The sequence below is a fragment of the Lytechinus variegatus genome, chromosome 2 (assembly GCF_018143015.1).
Source record: "Lytechinus variegatus isolate NC3 chromosome 2, Lvar_3.0, whole genome shotgun sequence".
Classification (NCBI taxonomy): Eukaryota; Metazoa; Echinodermata; class Echinoidea; order Temnopleuroida; family Toxopneustidae; genus Lytechinus; species Lytechinus variegatus.
The window spans coordinates 32,467,710-32,488,735 of NC_054741.1; the positions used below are offsets into that span (position 1 = coordinate 32,467,710).

The 21,026-nt window shown below is 35.5% G+C and overlaps 1 protein-coding gene across 1 annotated transcript; it reads left to right on the plus strand.

Annotated features, from left to right (window-relative positions):
• Positions 1-11,921: 11,921 nt before the first annotated feature.
• Positions 11,922-18,541, plus strand: LOC121407880 (E3 ubiquitin-protein ligase MYLIP-A-like). The gene is made up of 4 exons (XM_041599114.1): positions 11,922-12,140; positions 14,873-15,069; positions 15,481-15,867; positions 16,168-18,541. The coding sequence occupies exons 1-4, from the start codon at positions 12,054-12,056 to the stop codon at positions 16,790-16,792; spliced, it is 1,296 nt and encodes a 431-aa protein (XP_041455048.1). The 5' UTR covers positions 11,922-12,053; the 3' UTR covers positions 16,793-18,541.
• Positions 18,542-21,026: the final 2,485 nt, after the last annotated feature.

The window sequence follows — 21,026 nt, forward strand, 5'->3', positions numbered from 1 at the left end:
TTTATTTTTACTATGTAAAGAAGTGTTATTTTTCTTTCATTTCGTCTAATGTCTACACTAGCGTGGGTGGGGTTTTGTTTCCGAAATAGTTGGTTTGTGAATCTGATAGTTGGTATGAGTAATCTTTTGATAATTTAGATATAAAAGGGTGGGGTTGAGGAGGTTGTGTAATAGAATTACAGAATTTACAATACAATTTTGTTGGTCTGTGTGAGAGTCAGCTGAATGATGATGATTACAATGATGATGATGGAATGACGATGATGATGATGATGATGGCGATGATGATGATGATGATGATGAGGATGATGGAATGATGATTGGATGTTGATGGAATGATGGTGATGATGATGGTGATGATAAAGATGATGATGGTGATCATGATGATCATGATGATCATGATGATGGAATGATGATGATAATGATGATGATGATGATGATGAAGATGATGATGAAGATGATGATGATGGTGATGGAATGGTGATGGCGATGAGAAAGACGGTGATGTTAATGAGATGACTCTGATGATAATGAATTGTGAATATGATAGCGACGATTCCACGTCTTTGAAATTCTGACGACGACGATGAGGAGGATGTTTAGAATGAGGCTTTCTATCAAATCAATCTAAATACAACTTGAAACAGACTATCATATATATGCAGACTCGCAATCGGATAGGTAAATAGGCTTCTGCATGACTTTTCATTTTGACCGCAGGGCTGGAAAATATCCGGATGATTTTTAATTCTGCTTCCCATAAATCATCCTAATTAATCACCATCCTTGACAACAAAAGCAGCTTGATGGTAACTAAATCTTTATCTGTCGTTGCTAGGTGTATTCAGGCCAGTGATAGTTGAAGGATTTTTGAGATTAATTGTGTATGATCATTTCTGGAGAGCTCTCTAGGGTGTGTGCGTATGATCAGTGAGCGAGAGATCTACATTATGTACATCGAAACCAGGTCGGGAGGTATTGCGCGATCGTCATTTGCAATATAATGGAGAATTGTCTATTTTTCGACAATATCATAAATCCATATTTTATTTATTTATTGAACAATATTTCAAAATGATGCCCTTTCAGCAAAAGCTGGTACCAGTATTAGAAGGGGTCCTAAAAGCAGAAAAACAAAACAATAAATGATAAAAATATACAAAGTAGATACATCAATCAGACAAAAACGACAAAAGAAAACAAAGGAAACATTACCATTTCCATGCGTGTATTCTCTCCATTAATCGTAACCATGGTAACAAATATTTCAAGTATATAAACGTATAGGTCTAACAGTAAAACTATCGAGGATGTATTTTTTTCTTTGTTTTTTTTATTACTATTTATATATGCCTATAAGGGAGTCTTTATATTTTACAGGATCGTAAATAGGGTATATTTTATTCTAGGACAGAAGCGTATATAATGGGCGAAAAAGTTTGAGGGGGTCAGACATGGCGCAAAGGACCAACATTTCTACAAAGTTCAGAGCGAGTGAAGCGAGCGAGGAACAATTTCAACCATTTTGATCATACAAAAAAAATTGTGATAAATTTGGACTTAGTATACAAAAAGATATAAAGATATCATTTCGCCTTTTTCCCCTATTCATTTCCTTTCTCATTTTCTCCTTTTTTTATTGGTCATGGTACCTTTTTTTTGGGGGGAAGGGGGCATGGCCCGTACCCCCTCCCCACTCCCCCCCCCCCCCCCCCCGTATAGGGGTTCAGGAAATGAAAGTAGAGGTTAAAAGGAGAACTTGAATAAAACGACGATTTTTTTTTATACACAATATGCAACCGTAACAAAAATTAGAAATGCCAATCGAATTGCATAGAACATTTTTTTAACAGGCATTTTCCAATTTGAAATCTCCATTTCCAATAACAAAATCAAATTTCCGAAAATACTTTTAAGCATTGCAGCAATAAATTTGTATTTGGTGGTATGCAGCATCGCAGCCTTTGACGACTTTTTTTTTTTTACTTATATAGTTACAAGTAAGATTTTTTTCTAATGTCAGATATGACGTATAAAGAGTTATCAGACAACCAGCATGACCAGGGTCATGTCGAGTTTTTGTTTTCTAAGTATTCATCCTCTCATTGATGAAAAATATATATCAATATTTATTTCATAGGACGAAAGTCCTTAACCAAACCGATTATAAAGAATTTTAAAAAGAAAGAGTTCACCAAGAGTGAATCCATGTGTCACAATTTATAGTATTTTTAAAACAACAAATCGACACGTTCAGTGTTGTAACAAATTGTTTTTCACAAAATAGACCCTTTTCATTTTACAAGAAATTTTGTTTGAATTGAGTCTATTTTGTTTATTTTATTTCTATATCCATTTTTTCAACATAAATTATATCAGAGAAACATGAATGGGGCCTATGAATCAATTACATAGATCAATACAAATCAGTCCTTAACAAAATGAGCTCACATTTGCAAAGTGGTAATAACAATATAAACAATATACAATGAACAAATATCAAAGTTGAATAAAACCTTTTTGAAAGTTTTTAGGTACATGCTTTAAAAAAAATAGATAAAAAAAGACCGGTGAAAAAAAAGGCTTGTACGACGCTGATCTCTCGAACAGAACACAACTATAAAGGAACGCAAACAAGAGATTAGCACATTTTAGATTTGAGGGATGGTAAATACATGGTCATGGATGAAAAAAAATATATAACTGAACCAAGATGTATAGGGGTGGGGGCTCCGAGAAGAAAGAAGAATAAGAAACAACAGAATATTGATGGGAAAACAAATAACCAAAAATGATAAACAATAAAAAATTAATGAATAATGAATAAATATAATAGGTGATAATAATGGAGAAAAAGTTGGGAAAGGGAACAGTTGGAGGTGGGTTCTGTATTGTCAAATATTCGAGGGGGTTAAGCAAAACGTGATTTTTTTTTACGTTAAGTTTAAGTGTACTTAAGCTTAAACTCTCTCTTACATTCAGAGGAAGGGAATTCCAAAATTTATGGGCATTGAATATGAAAGTATTCTGTGTAAGTGCTATTCGAGTCCTATGTTTAAGTTATATTTTCGTAATTCATAACGTTAATCTTTTCCACTTTCTGAAGCAGGAAACAAGATGAAATTACAGGATGTAAAAAGGAAAGAGAGAAATTATTAAAAACGGTAATAAAGATGATGGTCACAGGAAAGTGAGAACAAATATTCAGGGAAATGATAGTGATATTGAAAATTAATACATGGCAATTGGGCGTCCATTGTAACTGTCGTTTATAGCTCCATAACGAATCCCACAGATCGTGCAAATACAGAATGTATTTCTTAACGACCAATCCAAACGGTTGAAGTTTCCCTCTCTAAAAAAAAGAAAAAGAATAAAGTTCGTCGATCATGGGTGTCGACCAGTGTTCTTGTTATATTTTGAAACTTGCAACTATACAAATAAAATATTTGTTGATAACAGCTAGATATGACGTAAGAAAATTATCAGATAACCAGAAAAATGTAGATATTTCTTTCTCAGTATTCATTGAAAACACAGAAAATATAAAGATTTATTTCATGGGACTTAGGTTATTAATCAAACCCATGAATGACGAATGTAAAAAAAAAGACAGCTCACCAAAAGTGCATTCATATTCCAGTTTCAGACTTTGTATGTTAAAAACAATTAATCAGCACGTTCAGTGGTGTAAAAAAAATGTTTTTCACAGAAAACCCTATTCGTTTTTACAAGAAAATTTACTTTCTTGTAAGTTATATTTCTATAATTCATAAGCTTTGTTTCCACTAGCTGAAGCAGGAAACAATGATGAAGTTACAAGATGTAAAAAGGAAAGAGAGAGATTGTTATGAAAGGTAATAAAGACCATGGTCACAGGTAAGTGAGAGAAAAAAACTCGGGAAATGACAGTTAAATTGAAAATAAACACACGACAATTAGGCGTATATTTGCCTCTTAAAATCATAATGAATCCCACAGATCGTGCATATACAGATGCATTTCGTGTTTTTTCTTTAAAGGGGCACTCCAGGCTGAAACTAATATGATTTGCACAGATTAAGAAAATCAGACAAACAAAACACTGAAAATTTTATCTAAATCGGACAACGCCAATAACAAAGTTATGGCAATTTAAAGATTTGCATTATTCCGGTGAAACGGTTCTAGGCTTGTCTTCATGAATATTCAATGAGCACACTGAGGATGTCATATCCCCACTTGTTCTTTTGTATTTTTTAATGAGGTTTACTCAATTATTTTCCTTCAAGAACCAAAAATATTGGAATAACAACTGATTAAATGCTTTAGATATTCAATGCTGCAACTTATTTCATTACAAGCATGACAAGGGAAATTCAAACTTGTATGAAAAATGAAACAATTAGGATTCATGTGATAACAAAGGAAAAAGGAAAGTGGGGATGTGACATCATCGGTCCACGTGGTCCATGCATCTAATGAATATTCATGCTGTTGTGCATAATCGTTTTTACAATGTATTGCTAAACTTTAAAAAATCAATATCTTCACTATTTGGTGAAATTTTCAGCATTCTGCTCTGTGAATTTTCCTCTATTTATTTTGATATGAATATTTTCAGCCCGGTGCATCCCTTTAATTTAACGGCCAATCAAATGCGGACACATTCCACCATTAAAAAAAAAGAAGAAAATTGGTCGACGTTTTCCCTCTCGGATCATGGGAGTCGATCGGTCACGTTCGTGTTTTTTTTTTGACATTTACAAAAGCAAGTAAGATATTTTTCTAATGACAGATATGACGTAAGAAATTTATCAGACAATCTGGCCTTGTCGATTTATTGTTTTCTATAAGTCTTTATCATACCAAAGAAAATGTAAAGATTTATTTCATGCTTGGGGCGAAATGGATGATACATAAAACTTATTTAAAACAAAAAGAGTTCACCAATAGTGCATTAATATACCAGTTTTATACTATAGTAATGTTAAAACAATAATTAACCAGCACGTTTAGTGGTGTAACAAATTGGTGTTTTTCACCAAAAAGGCCCTTTTAGTTCGTTCTTTTCCATGCACTGTCTGAAACAGGAAACAAGACGAAGTTACATGAATTAAAAGGAAAAGAGAGAAATTATTAGAAATGGTTATAAAGTTGATGGTCACAGAAAAGTGAGAACGAAAGAGAAAAACTCGTGGAAATGAGAAAATGAAACTGAATATAAAATGGACAATAGAGAAAAGTAAGGTGTCGATTACCACCAAAGGCCGACATGAAAAGAAGCACATGGCAAGTTTAGACTTTTATTTTTTTAAACAAAATATTGTTTAAACATGCATGAACAGTTAGTTTTCATTCTTTCCTGTAATTAAAGAAATAAAAAGGAAGATGGCCCGAAAGGCAGATTAATGTCATTGTATACGTGTGACAGTTCATGCAAGTTGAATGACGTCACGTCCTTGAGAAGTCATTAACACTGTCTCTTGTTTATATTGACAGGATGTAATTGATCAAGGCATTCGTTCATATTCTTGAAAATTAATTTCAAGCATGGGATAACCTCGTGAAAAGAATCGGCCTTACTGCAGGATCTGCCATGATTGACTCATGAATGCACTTTGTATTTCCTTGAATTTATAGTGCAAGAATATGCTGCTTAAATTACTTCTCATGCTCTATAACTGTCTATTGTTTTGGAAAAAAATTTGAATGTTTTACCAATTGATATAGTGCGATTACTTTTATATGGGTATTTGGAACTATTCAGGCGGCCAGGGAACGGGGGGGGGGGGGGGGGGCTTGGTGGGGTTTAATCAGTGGCGTAGACAGGTCCTTAGACCTGGGGGGGGGGGGGATGATCCCTAGCTGGGTCATACTTTTTATATATATATATATATATATATATAATTAATATATAAATATAAAGAATGAAGGAGATAACGTACTCGATAAAAACAAAATATCATGGGCCAAAGCAGACGAGTTAAAGATAACAAAATAACACGATCTGCCTCATGGATTATCTCGTGTGTCTTTTAATCACTTTGCTTTCAGCAATAAACAGGGCATCCAGTAATAAACAAACTTCCTTGCACATTTTTCATGGCAGTAATCTTTTGTTTGATTAATGACAATGAGTAAAGATGATCATAAGAGAAATGTCATTTGTCGGATGTCTAGTTATCATCTTGGTCATGACAGTCCTGCTAAACATGATCTAGAATAACTAGTATTCCTTATTTTACTAGTATAGTAGTATACTCTTTTAAAAGTAGCGATATTGTTAATGATCAAACGAATGAATCAACAACTAAAGGAATAAACAAATAAACAGCCAAATAACTAAAAAAATATCAATTACAATAATAGTAATAGGGGTAAAATAAAAAAAGCTCAACATTATATTTCTTATCCACGTGCAGATATGCGGACACTAAAATGATAAGCACACTCTGTTTAAAATTACCATGATTACAAAGGCTTGATTGAATTAAGTATGGAAATGAAATAAACCTCACCGGGTTGTCGGAAGTAAACTGTATAGATAGTAACTTGTTATAATATCGATTCATTTCTTATTATGTACCTTGTTATGATGATTATGATAAAAACATAGGTAAGGAAATGTAACAGTTTATAACCTTCAAACCTAGAAGACTGCGCACGTACAGAAATCACTGGTATATATTGTAATTCCAAAATACATTACGCCTCGACTTACTTCTTCTTGAAACTGGAAGACGTTTATTTTCACCCAATATAGTTATGCAAAACAGTCCTTAACAGTAAAGGATTATAATGCCAAACATGAAGGAAAAACAGCCTAACGATCCTTAAATGTATATGACGGACGCAAGACAGTTGTTATTACTTAAAACTTGCAAGTTGTAAATGCATATAAGATGATTGACTATGAATAAAAGTCCAATTTTGATCATGTTTGTCATTACTGTACGTTATGATTATTACTGCTATTATTATTGATTGATTTTAACTAGCATTCATTGCTTTATTACTGTATAGTTTTGCTTCTTCCCCCACAGAAACCTGGGGGGATGATTGTACACACCACCCCCACCTAAAATTCTGGGGGGGATGCATCCCCCCATCCCCCCCCTCCCCCGCTATCTACGCCCCTGGGTTTAATCCCCGCCTTCCTTTCGAAACCATGATCAGAAACGTAAAAATGACCATCTAATTTTGGGGGTTTTCATGGTCAGCCCCCCCCCACACTTTCAAAACCGATCATACCCTTTTTGCTTTGTCCCTTTTTTGCGATTTTCCCTTTTTTTTTGGGGGGGGTCATGCCCTCATCTATACGTCAGTATCGAGATGTGGGTGGGTAACTATTCATTTTTTTTCAAAAGGGAGCGAAGAGAGCAAGATTTCCTGACTTAATTTCATCGTTTAATGAATGACTCTATATACAATAACAATAATAATGATAAAAATCATGGTAATAACTTAAATTTAATATCATATAAGAAAAAAAAGGAGGAAGTCCACCTTGAAACATGCATATAAGGGATGCTTGTACAAAGCATCCCCCATCACCCGGAAATTTGAGGTGAGGACGCATCCCAATCCACGTCCCTACGCCCTATAAACCTTTATTTTAATTTAAAAAATATATAGGTCCAGGTTCCCTTTTTATTTCAAATTACAAGACTATTGTTATGAATAATGTATAATAAACAATATGAAAAGACATTTAACGATAAAACGATTTTTCCACAATAGGCATAGGACGGGTGCGGCGAGACCAAGGGCTGGGCAGGGGAGAAAATCTTCTTCTTCATTTCTTCTCTCTCTCTCTCTCTCCCTCTGTCTCTTTTTTCTATTTATCTTCTCGGTCCTGTATAGCATGCCGGGAAAAGGGGGCCCGGCTCGAATCATCAATGCATATACACTGTAAAAAAATATTGGGTAAAATTTTAACCAGCACGTGAGTAACTTTATGTGTCCAACCAATTTGGGGCAGTAGCCTATTTTACCCACTGCAGGAAGCATATTGTCCAGTATTCAGTGGCGTAGCTAGGATTTTTTCCCGGGGGGGGCACTGGGGGTCCTTGCTTTTTCAGGGGGGTACCGGCCATTTTTCCGGTGTGTGTGTATGTGTCACAAGGGCGGATCCGACTTTCGCCAATAGGGGACGGGACCCGAAATTATCTCCACCTATATTTTCCCCTATCAGTTACTTCTTAGTTTTATTCTTATAATTGAATTGAATTATAAAATTATTCTTACCATTGAATTGAATTATAAAACAACATAAACATGAAATAATCTCATGAGCCTTATAAAAAGTGCGAGCGCGAAGCGCAAGCAATTTTTTTTTTACTTTCATGTATTTTTTCCTGAAAATTTAATTTTCTGGGCAATGTTATGTGTGATCCTGAACAAGATTCGTATGTAACTAGCTGGTTACTGCGAACGCCAAGCGCGAGCAGAAATTTTTATCAACTGCACTCTAAATTACAGGAATTTAAAATAAGTCCAGATGGACTGTAGTTAGGGACCAATCGATTTCTGGATTCCAGTTTTAATCCTAAAGACTTAAATTTAAATCTTTCGAGATTTAAAAATGAATCTTAAGGATTCAAACTAAATCCGGAATTCGATTGGTCCCTAAGTACAGTCCATGTGGACTTATTTTAAATCCCTGTAATTTAGAGTGTGTTCTAGCATTATTGAAAAGGGACCTATTAAGGACTGCTTACGGTTACCCACGAAGACGGTATATATTTGAATAACGCGAGCGCGAGGCGCGAGCAAATTTTTTAGATATTCCGACCTAAAAAATGGTAATTCTAAGCACTTTTTGTATTAATGAATAGGATAGGTATTTAACTAAACAATTGATGGGAGCGCGAAGCACTCTATTATTATTTTGTAAATCATAAAATAGGATATGGTCAATTGGATATCATTAAGAATGCAATTGTAAAACGTGAGCAGACAATTATTGATATTATGATGTGAAACTGGATCAAAGTACAAGAACATGTAGGCTATCGCGCATGTTTTACATTTAGACCTAGAATCTGGGCATTCTGAATACATTTGTTTAATGGAACATTATACAAATAGCGAATAGGCATGAGTGCAATGGTGCGAGATTTCGCATGAGGTGAAAGAAAGATGCTCTATTCAACGAGGCGTTAGCCGAGTTGAATAGAGCATTTCTTTCTTTCACCGAATGCGAAATCTCGCACCATTGCACTCATGCCTATTCGCTATTTGTGTTGTACAACGCCTCGGAATCTAGCGAAAATATGAAAAAAGAAGAGTTTTTCCCTCCAGTAATCTATGAAAAAGGAGCAAAAATATTGAAAGCGAAAAGCAAAATTCCACAAGCCGGGCCCACAAGCGCACATGATATTGGACAGAATTGCGCATTTAGCCAGCGGGTTGTACGCGCATTGTCATCTTATTCAATGAAATCGCATTGTGACGTCACCTCCTAAAGCCGTGCAACGGTACCGGTACATTTTGGACGGTACATTTTGGATGGTACGTCTTGTATTGTATTGTGTGCAACGGTACGAATGTGTGACATTCAGCCTCCCATTTGATCGCGTACAACAAGCTAAGTAGGCGTTGTACAATATGGAATACACGTAGACAATGTGACCAAGCAGCGTGAGCTTAAAATGCTGATATGTAGACCATAAAACGGACATTTTACAGAGCACTTAAATTTGAAAATGAAAAAAAAATAATGAAAGCTCGACGTCCGAGCTAAAATATGTTACGTATATTGACTTAGTCAAAACTTGCTCCTGCTCCATATGGCATATCAGCCTATTGAGCAAGATATGAATCTCATTGAACAGGCAATTCTGGCGCGAAACGCAATGAAAAAAAAAAGATTTGGTTTTAATTGCAAGTCTTCCCCTCACATTATTTCATTCACTCGTCTTCCTCCTCTTATTTGCCTCTTTTTTTCCTCTGTCTTCCTTCTTCTTTTCTTTTTTTTTCTTTTCTTCTTTTCCTTTTTTCTTTTTTTTCTGCCAATTTTTTTCTGGGGGGGGGGGCACGTGCCCCCAGCTACGGGGGGGGCTACGGGGGGGCCCGTAGCTACGCCACTGCCAGTATTTAAAAAAAAAACAAGCAGCAATTACTTTCAAGCTGAATTTTTCATCGCACTGGATAAATAAAACTGATGGACACATAATTACCCTCATGGAGCATTTTTACCCAATACGTAGGCCTACACTTTTATGTTTGGCAAGATACTGTCCACACAATTCTGGGTATATAGTTTGAAAAAAGATTATGGGTGCCTTGAATGAAAACTGCCCAGAGTTGGATAAAAAATTTAACCAATCGTGTGGACTGTAGCCTATGTTGCCCAACATATCTTTAAGAGTGTAGAGAATTAATCATACACGCATGGCCCCCAAGAAATTTTCCCAGGACCAAGCCCCCCCCCATGATCGACACCCATCATTGTTACCATGGGATGGGTACAATTTATTTGTCCTTGTTTATAGCAAGGCTGAAAAAGTAAATTCAGTGAACACTGAAAAACTATCAAAATCACAATTTTAGAAATTTTAGATATCGGTGAAGCACTTATTATACATGATTATGAGCAATTAAGCTGGTGAGTATATCCCAACTTGTTCGTTTGTAGGCTATATATGAAATTATATTCATTCATTTCTTCCTTATGAATTCAAGAATGAAAAAAAAAATGGATTGAATATGCATATAGGGGGGGGGGGGATATAGGGCCCCCATAGGGCCTAAGCCTTGCTGTATTGAATACGCATAACGAGGGGAAATGGGGATGTGACACATAAGTCAACATCCCTCAACATGACGGTGTGCACCAGGGATGTGCATCGGTTTTCAGATGGCTGAACTTTAAAATTCAACAACTTCGTTATTTGTAAAACAGATAGTAATGAAATTTCCATCTTCTTGCTTGGTAAATTTTATTCGAGTAAACAAAAAAGTATTTTCAGCCCAACAAAGTGGTGGTGCAGGTCGCATTCTCGTTCGCAATTTTTTCCCATCACTTTCGCAATGTCTCATTTTACCTCCATTCAATTCACCGTGCAAAACGCTCACATCTGTATGAAGCAGCCCTCGCCTGGAAAGTCAACAAACTTTCGACGAAGAGCTCGAGATGAGAGCGAGCAACAGAATCCGTTGAACCAATGGTTGAACGAACTTTTCGTAAAAGTGATACACCCACGATACACCCCTCTGTGACTGGTCATTGGAACGACCCAATCCCATATTAGTCACTAACAATTAGCATACAATAAAGAAAGAAAAACCCCTGCTTGAAAGACACGAGAAGGTCGACTTGTTTACGAATTTTGAACGTTCATTTTTAGGTAGTAACTTCCTTTCACTTATGTGTACATTCCATCAAACTCCCTCATTATAAAAATGATAATCTATTCGACCATTTTATATTATGTTCTTGGAAATACATATGAAAATATAGCATATTATAGGTGAATAAAATAAAATGAAACGGATGAATTGCATTGCCGCCAGTGAAGATTGCGAAATAGGTAATGAAACGCAGTACATGCATATTCATCAAGACCTTCATTGGTATCGCATTATGATTGGCTGTTGAAAAGGGAAAACGGGGCCTTGGTTCCTCTAACCAATGTGATTGGTCGGTGATGATCCCATCGTCAGCTCAACAACAGGATTTCCCTATGAACCTATTCCATTGTTAGATTATGAGGGACTGGGAAATGCTTTTTAAATCATACTTTTCGGTCCCTTAAAACCATCATAAAACCATTCATTATAACTGCTGAATTATTTTATCTATATCAAAATGTCATTCGTATCCTCAAGAACTCGATGTGGGACTTGAAACGGTTTTAGCCATCTTTTCGTCCCTCCTTTGAGCTCTTGATTTGTCAGGCAGCAAGTCTGCACGTGACACGCTTTTGTCTGCTGCGGTTTCGAGCTCTCAGCTGTTTCGCGCAGTACAGTACGTATACAAGATCACCTTCTCACATTTGCTCACATACAGTTTCTGTGCTGAGAAGAAAGCATTTTCTCTGGAACATTTAGGCTGAAGGCACTCAAAAATGTTGATTTTCATCAAAAAACCGGATGGCAATGTGCTGGAAATTGAAGTTGGACCTAAAGCTGTCGGTCTGGAATGCTTGGATTTGGTAAGTTTTTGGTCTCTTTCCCAAATTAAAGTTTTTATTTGTGGTGAACTCAATTTTCCAATTCCAGAATCCAGGCCCGCAGATTGACACTGATTCCAATTGTGACATGTGACATGACTACGGCCGGACTAGTGACTGTAGGCCTAGTGTAGACTGTACTAGTGTTTACTATGTATTGTAGTGTACGGAGGCAGCCAAGTCAAGTATCAAGTCAAAGTTTAATACAGGGCCAAATCATGAGAGGCCGTCCCATGAAATGCTTAAAATGCATTATTTTTCCACCATTCTGAGTCAGATATTTTAATGGATTTTTTTCTTCCAAAATCTATTCTAAGGTCAAGTCCACCAGACTCGACAGAGATTAGAGAAATGTTGATTTGAATCATACAGACAATAGGCCTAGAGGAAAATCAGATAAGCACAGTGCTGAAAATTTCATCAAAATCGGATGTAAAATAAGAAAGTTATGGCATTTCAAAGTTTCGCTTATTTTTAACAAAATAGTTATTATGAACGAGTCAGTTATGGCAGTGTATCCTATTGCCGGACACTTTCATTTCAGTGCTTTAAAAAAGACAACTAGAGGAAATTCAATCAAGAAAAATTTTCACTTGCTATTCCAAATATTCTGAAAATCATGAATATGATGAAATTATTTTATATTTTCCAACCATTTTCTTTGCACTGTACTTGCCGCATACCCCTCCGCGAAAAACAATTATTTTCGTGCGTGACAAATTATATTGTAATTCCGGACGCGCGCCGGACGGGTAAAAATATTCTTGATTATAATGATGTAAGAAAGAATTGGTGTGATTTTTTTCGAGATTAATCATCTCATGAGTAAATTCTAAGTTTTTGTTTGCTTTCTTATAACGATTCTGATCAGATCTTTGTTATAAATTTGTGTTTGCTAACTAATTTCCTTTTTTTTAATTGCGCGTTCGATATTGCACTTCCAAGTGTTAATGATGCTCGTTCATATCGTAAGACTCAGTCATCAAGTTAAGTTCTATCGATGCGCTGTCGATCATTGATGGCTCTCCAACACGGTAAACCTCGTGCACGGCCGGGGTACCGGGAACATTGAGAACTAGCCGTCGACGATTTAATCGATGGAGTATACGAGATTGAAATTCGGCAAATCAGGTCCGTATTTCAATCAGAAAATAGATCAATTGGGATCAATTCTTAATGCCAAAACTATATGTTATTTCAAGCATTTTCTGTCATTTTTAGAGAAAAATAAGGTAAAAGTTATATTTTCGCCTTGTTTTTACAATCTTGTTCTTTGAATTGATCTGTGATATTGAACTGCGGAAGTCTTACGGTACGAAATTGATTTCCTACGCAGTTATATGCGCGTCCGGAAATATGATAGTGTCCGGTAATACAATACGTCACTATACATCCAAATGAGAGAGTTGATGATGTCACTATTTCTTTTGTTTTTTTATTGTTTGAATTATACAATATTTCAATTTTTACGAATTCGACGATTAGGACCTCCTTGCCTGAAGCACAAAATGTTAAAATAATGGAATTCCACGTGTTCAGGGAGGAATGAAACTTCATTTCACATGACAATGACAAGAAAATAAAAATATTTCATATAATAAAATACAAAAGAAATAGTGAGTGAGTGATGTCATCAGTTCCTCATTTGCATACCGACCAAGATGTGCATATAACTGTTTTGTGAAATGAAGCGAAACTTTAAAATGCCATAACTTTCTTATTTTTCATCTGATTTTGATGAAATTTTCAGTGTTATGCCTGTTGAATTTTTCTCTTTTTATTCTAAGCAAATTTTTGCTGGGGTGGACTTTTCCTTTGAGTAGATTCTAGGTAGATCTAGGCCTACCGGTATTGCATCTGTAAAATTTGTGGTCATTGACATTGCATGTCTTTTTTTACTAGAACCACGCAGCCAAGGGAGACTGCGCAGACTTGGGGGACCTTACCATAGGGCGCCTATATCTAGTACAGAGCAAAAGATGATGGGCATTATCGTGAAATTTGGAACCTCCGTTGACTTCGTACAGCAACACTTAATTCAGTCACATGCACGTTCAAATAGACAAGTGGTTCCCGAAACCACGTTTTGTCCAAATGTTTTTATAATATATGCTTAAAAGATATGTGGACATCTCATCAGACTATCCTACTAACATTGGACTTGGTGGACTTTGTATCATATCAAGATGATAAAACAGGTCAAACCTTGGGCATGGGGAAATAAACCCAACACATTTGATGAAAGGTGAATAGGGGTCGAGACTAGACCGAGAAAAGCAATTCGAAAATAAATTTTGTATTCAGATCAATCTCTAACATTGAAGATGCTACTTTGTCTTCTTTGTGAACTTTACAAAAAGTTTACATATTGTGTTGAATACGATTTCCAATGATGTTTTAGCGAAGGAGGCAAGCTTTACCTTGAGAGCTAAAATAATGTGGAAAATTATTATTTTTGTACTAAGGGGCAAAGCCTTGTGTTCAAAGCATACCGAATCAAGAGTTTGCTGAACCTGTCACTTCAAAGTCAAGCATTATTGCCAATATGAATATCAACATCAACACATTTTTAATAAAGACACTTCAATTTTTTTCTAAACTTTTTGCTCTTTGCAACTGTTTTCTTTTCAGTTCATTATCTGACATTCTTAGATATTTCTTTCACCAAAATTATGTATAATTGTTATTTATAATTTACATTGTTCATTATGTAGACCTGTCTGAAGCTGAACATGGTTGAAGGGGATTACTTTGGCCTGCAGTTCACAGCAAAGAAAGGGGAGAGACACTGGCTAAACCTTCGAAACACCATAACATCGCAGCTCCCTATTGGATTCTCCCAGCCTATCCGTTTGGACCTGAGGGTTAAATTCCATGTCGAACCACACATCTTGCAGCAAGATATCACAAGGTGAATAGTAATAACTGTGGCCAGAAAGGTTTATGTTTTTAGGATTATATTCATGCATGCTCTGTATATGATAAGAGATTTAAGATTCCCAGGTGGATACAATGAGTAGTGAAAGAAAATCCTCTTCATGAAATCTATCATTTTTGGCAATGATGTAAGAAATATTTGCATAATTGCATTCTGAAAATAATTGTCCTTAAACCTATTTGTTACATGAGGCACTTAATGTACATGTAAATTGATTATGATATAGATTGAAGTAGTCTTCAGAAATGCTACTTCTAATTCTAAGAATATGAAGGGTTTGGTATGTGATACTGTAATGTTGGCCTACATTTTGTTCACCTAACATTGTTTTCCTTTTCTAAGTGATCATTAATGTGATTTTTTTCCTCATTGTTTCACTTGTAGACATCTCTTCTTTCATGATGCCAAACTCCTTGTGAAAGAAGGGAAGTTTAAGGCAGCCCTCAAGAACGCTGCCCGAATTGCCGCTTTGTTCACCCAGGCTGAGAATGGTGATTTTGGTGCCAGCAGTGACATGGAGCAGCTTTCTGGATACTTCCCCCAGTTTGCAGACTCGGAGGAATTCAAAGTGACAGCCCAAGCAGAATATGCCCGTCTCCGCAGCATGCGGACCGAACACGCGCTCCTGTCTCTGCTCAGAGAAATCTGTGAAATGGATTCTTATGGATTGGATACATTCACCGCCAAGACCTGCTCGGGCCAGTTCTGCGAAGTGGGAGTTGGAGCCCATGGAATTCTGGTGACTAATGTGGAAACACAAGATTGTGTGAAGTAAGTTACTTAATTTGGAATGTTAGAAAGAATTATAGTTTGATGTATATGAGAATGAAAGAATTAGCACCATTTTTGAATTTTAATTAAGTGATATGAAGATCACTGATCATTGACGAGTAATTTTTAAATCCTGATTATTGATACATGATTTATGAATCGTGATCAGAATTTTTGGGGTTCAAACTCGAGGGAGTCGCTGAATAAAAAAAAGCTTTATGGTATTATTCGTATACATATACATTTTTCATAAAATGGAGCTTTCTTTACATTACCTACAATAACTTTTTTTTTCTGCAGGATCCCCCTTCAATCTGTAAAGAGGTTGTCAGTTGAGAAGAGAGATTGCCAGATGCACTATGAGCTTGACGATGGACATAACTTTACAACAGACAAGATGGAGCTCACTCTCCAAACCAAGGAGGTAGCAGAAGGGCTGTATCGCTCTATCACAGAGAAAGTGGAATTCTTCACCAGTGAAACTGTCAGTGAACCAGTCAAAGACCAGTTTGTTCGAGACTTACGAGGGAGCATCGTCTCTTTCTTCAATGTCAATACGGACTTGGGGAAGAAGTACTCCTTTGATCTGCGCAGAACGCAGCAAGAGGTCCATGACGATGCGAGGAGGAAGCTTTTTAGGATGGGCATCTCAACACAGTCTTGTGAAGATAGCGCCGACTTATCCGCCCAGGCACATAATAGGCAAGAAGGTGCCAACCAGCTTGAACAGGAACTTCAAATGTATCGGGATGCTGTGACATGTAAGGTCTGCATGGCATGTCATATGGACACAGTTCTCTTACCCTGTGGTCACTTTCTCCTGTGTAGCAACTGTGCTGACATGGTCTCCTCTTGCCCCTCGTGTCGCTTAAGCATTGAAGAAAGGAAGAAAGTCTTCTGGGACAGACCTATGAATGTTACCTAGAGCAAGCTAAACAGGTAAAGTTAATTGTGTTCATAATGCTTGTAGAAGGACCCTGAATCAGTATTACAAAGATTGCCATGATGTATGTTATGTTTTTATTAAGAGATTAGTCATTTTGAATTTCTGTCAGATACCTTTAGGAATTAAGATCAGATGACCTGTAGCTACATGTATGTGTATGTTTCAAGTGTTGTAAATGAAGGGAAAGGAATAAGTTGATGCCAGAATCAAAGTAACTTGTAATATGATCTGTGACTGACTTGACATTGTTTATTTGTACACTGCATACAAAATTAAGTTCCATGTTGTGCACAACTAGAATTGCATCTAAAAGCTACAGTAGACGTACCTAGCTAGTAGCTAGCTACTTATGTTTAGTTAATGTTTAGAAACATTGATGGAACAACATGTAAGGAACAGTGTCATGTTACATTTTCTTTACTCCAAATGATAAGACCTTATAATCTGATCAGATGTGGATGTGTAGTTTTGTAAATTTTTTAGAAGAATGAAAACTTGTATTTTTGATCTCTGAGGTCAACACATTTTTTAAAAGGAGAATTGCCTTGAATTGTAGAAAAAAACAACATATTTTTGTAAAATGTGTGATAGCTAATATAAGAAGTTGATACATATGTTTACGTCAACTGTTAGTGTAGCATTCTCCCAGGTTCATACATCTACACTTTAAATGCATTTTGTAGACGTGTTAAATGCCCTCTCTAGTGTAGTTGGTACATTCCTATGATATACATATACATTGCAAGAATTCCTACATGTATACTGTATCCTTTTTTTTCCTTTTCCCCCTTTTTGTTGTTGCAAGAAATGTAGTCTTTCTATTTGTAGTATTCAGATTCTGTGTGCATTCCAAAGCCACATCAGGTCAATTTAGTTAATTTAGATTTGTGCAATAATCTGTTTAGAAAAAACTTTTCAATTTCATTTCTTTCCGTATTGCTGTACAAATATCTGAGAATAGTTTTAGTTCAGACTAAGATCCACACATGATTTTATATTTCCTCCCACATGATTTTGTTCAACTTAACTTGATGCACAAATCGGTGTTGTGCATTTGGCATGTACATGTATATGAGATCATACGTGTAATAACTTTTCCAGTCATAAGAAACAATGGATTTCATACTGTACACACTTGCGCTAAATGGTTCATTTGAAAACGAATACATGTTTACAGTGTCAAGTACAATGTACATGTCCGAATGTATTTATAATATACTGTATGTGTGTACACACAGAAGGGAAGATCCATCAAAATGTTATCCTTGCCATACACTCTTTTGTTGTGTTTATGAAGTTATTATTTATTTCATGGTCAAGACTGCAGTATACATGCAAAAGTAAATTGTTTGCTCTGATACCTTTATAAGTGCTTACATCTATGTAGCATACTTTTTTTTGTGATGTCATGTTTTCCAAAATCATGTTCTCGCCAGTTCTCGAGATTTTTTTAATTGTGTATGCAAAGTGCGGTGCACATTGTTTTTTAGTCTGTAGAAATTAAAAGTTCTATTTTACACTGTTAATATATTGTAACAAAGACATGGAGAAATGTGAGTAGATTTTGTTTGTAAGTATGTGTGTGACTCATTCAGTGGCTGTGCCAAATTATTGGTGCTGTACTACTTATACATGTACATGGATGCCAATTATCAAAACTATTTTGAAGTTTGAATGTGCACTAACTTTGCTATTTCATCTTTATTTGGTAAGTGAGACCACCATCCTTCTAATGACATAGACAGTCACATTCATTGAATAAAGAAAAATCTTCTTTCCACAACACATGAAATTGACAATGTTGTACATCACTATGTACAACATTGGAAATATTATTTGTACATTATTAAACAGAATGTACCTATCATATTATATATTATATACCGGTACATATACATTGCATTTTGTAATCACATTACATACATGTACATGTAAGTTGAATGTGTTTTCGTTACATTAGTGAATAATATGTTGTGAGGCTATATAAACTTACGAGGCTTACAGTTTACCGGTATACTAATTGTGCTTTTCTGCTCTATTACTTGTACAGTATGGGTTTGAACCAGTATGCACAAACTACATTGTTCTTTGGACTTCATTGCAGCTGTAGTTTTAATTTGAAGAAGAGTAACAATCTGTTCATTTAGCTGAATAGCATGTTGTTTCTCTGCTTTTGCAGAATAGATAATACATGAATTTTGTTCTGTTGATTTGATGTTTAGGCCTACATGTAATTAATGGATCAGTTATTAACAATGATGCATATCATGCGTGCAAGTATATTTTGCTCAACATGTATATACATGTAGCTCTTTAACATGTACATCTATTTGTTGAATAAGGTTGAAGTATTTCCCTATTTATAAATATCTTTCTCCTGTTATTACTTTTAGACTTGTGCTAATATATGGGTAAAATTATTTAATATCCCTGACCTTATGTATGAAGTTTCTTAAAGCTAAACTCTAGAAGTTGAAGTGCTAAAACAGCATTCATTGTGCACAGATCAATAAGATCATAAAGTGTAGTCTCTGTATGCTTCTCCAATGTGGTGATATAAAACCTACATGTACATGATGTAAAGTGAAGATTAGAGTGGTTCAACCAGGGAGTTTAGGAGGTTCAACAAAAGTTACTTCACTTACTTGACTCTAATTACCAATGTTTATATTCACTTTCATTTTGCATTGGATGGGGGAAAAGCTAGTTTAGCTTGTTGCCAAGTTGAAAAAGAAAGCACTAACTTCAACAACTAGATGTATTGTAAAAAGTTGGAGAAAAACAAGTTTTCAGAAGGTGACCTACGAACAATTTTGCTTTACTTAAGTTGTTTATTCAACTGTTAAGGGATTTTCCATTGTAACCCCACTCTGTGGGCCTCTCTCCTTTGTGCTTGTTTCAATGCAAGCAGTGAAGCTACACATCAAGCAGGTGCATTGAGCTTTGCTATGAGAAACTGGTACATGTACATGTTGGCACATGTCAGGCCCTACAGAAGTGTAGTTGGAGTTTTTTTTTTTGGGGGGGGGTGGGATGAGAAGAATATATCTTTCTAATCTCATCAACTATTCAAAATATATTTTTTTTTTAATGTCTACTCTTTCCCAAATGCACACAAATATGATGTATAAATGTCAGTTGATTTTATTTACATTTTTCAGCTTCCCTTAATTAAAATGATAAGTGCCGAATTTCTGATAACTCAAGTTCAAAGATAAAATTCCCATTTCAATAAGTCATTCTTATGTTGGCATCTAGTGAAGAATGCATACACATCAGGGTCCCATAACACAAGGTCAGCGACCAATCGTACGCTTAATTTTCGTGATTAATTTCACATTGCAGTCAATGCAATGAATCAATTGTTAAAAATGTTCTTGATGATTGCTAATCTTTATGGTAATATGGGCCCCTGATCAAAATGTTACAACTCAATGCAAATTCATGGATTGTTAATCGTTCCTCATCAATGGCAAAAGGTATTGAATTTCAACCTCTGAAATTTTGAAATGTATTCTTTATCATATATTTACTTGCCAAAGTACAAAAATTATTAGGGGTGTGGGGTACTCCGGCGATGTGTACATGTAAATGACACATTCCTCTAACTTTATAACAGATAAGAATCTTGTATTTGATTACATTGAGATTATGTTCTAAATGAAGAGGAATTTGGATTTATAATTCTTAAATTCGATCCTTTCCATCAATTCTTTTTGTATGTGTAATTTTGTTCACAACATTCTCAATATTGTCTTAGATAAGAAAGGGAATTTTATTTCTTTAATTGTGTAAAAATAAGTCATGTTTTCCCGCAGTAATGTTTTTGACCAAGCAGTCTTGTCAATATAATTTGTTTATTTAAACCTGTGTGAAATAACTTATCAAGCATTTAATAAAGTAAAGAAAATGAAATCACATTGAGCTCGTTATTTTGTTAAACGTGCCTTGTATTGTCTTATGCTTAGTGAAATGTCCATATTCCATAGTGTGGGATTTGAACCATCCAATACAAGTTCGTTTCAATACACCAGGATAGGCGACATTTTGCTTGTTTCAATTTACTTGTACACTTCCTGTCCAAATGTAGGTCTGCAAGTCATGTTTGATTTAAATCACCTTTTGCTCCTAGTAGAGTCGAGATCGTATCATCCATATCAGATCATGGTGCTAGGGGTTAATAGCTCCATGATCAGATTTTTTTTTCCAAGTG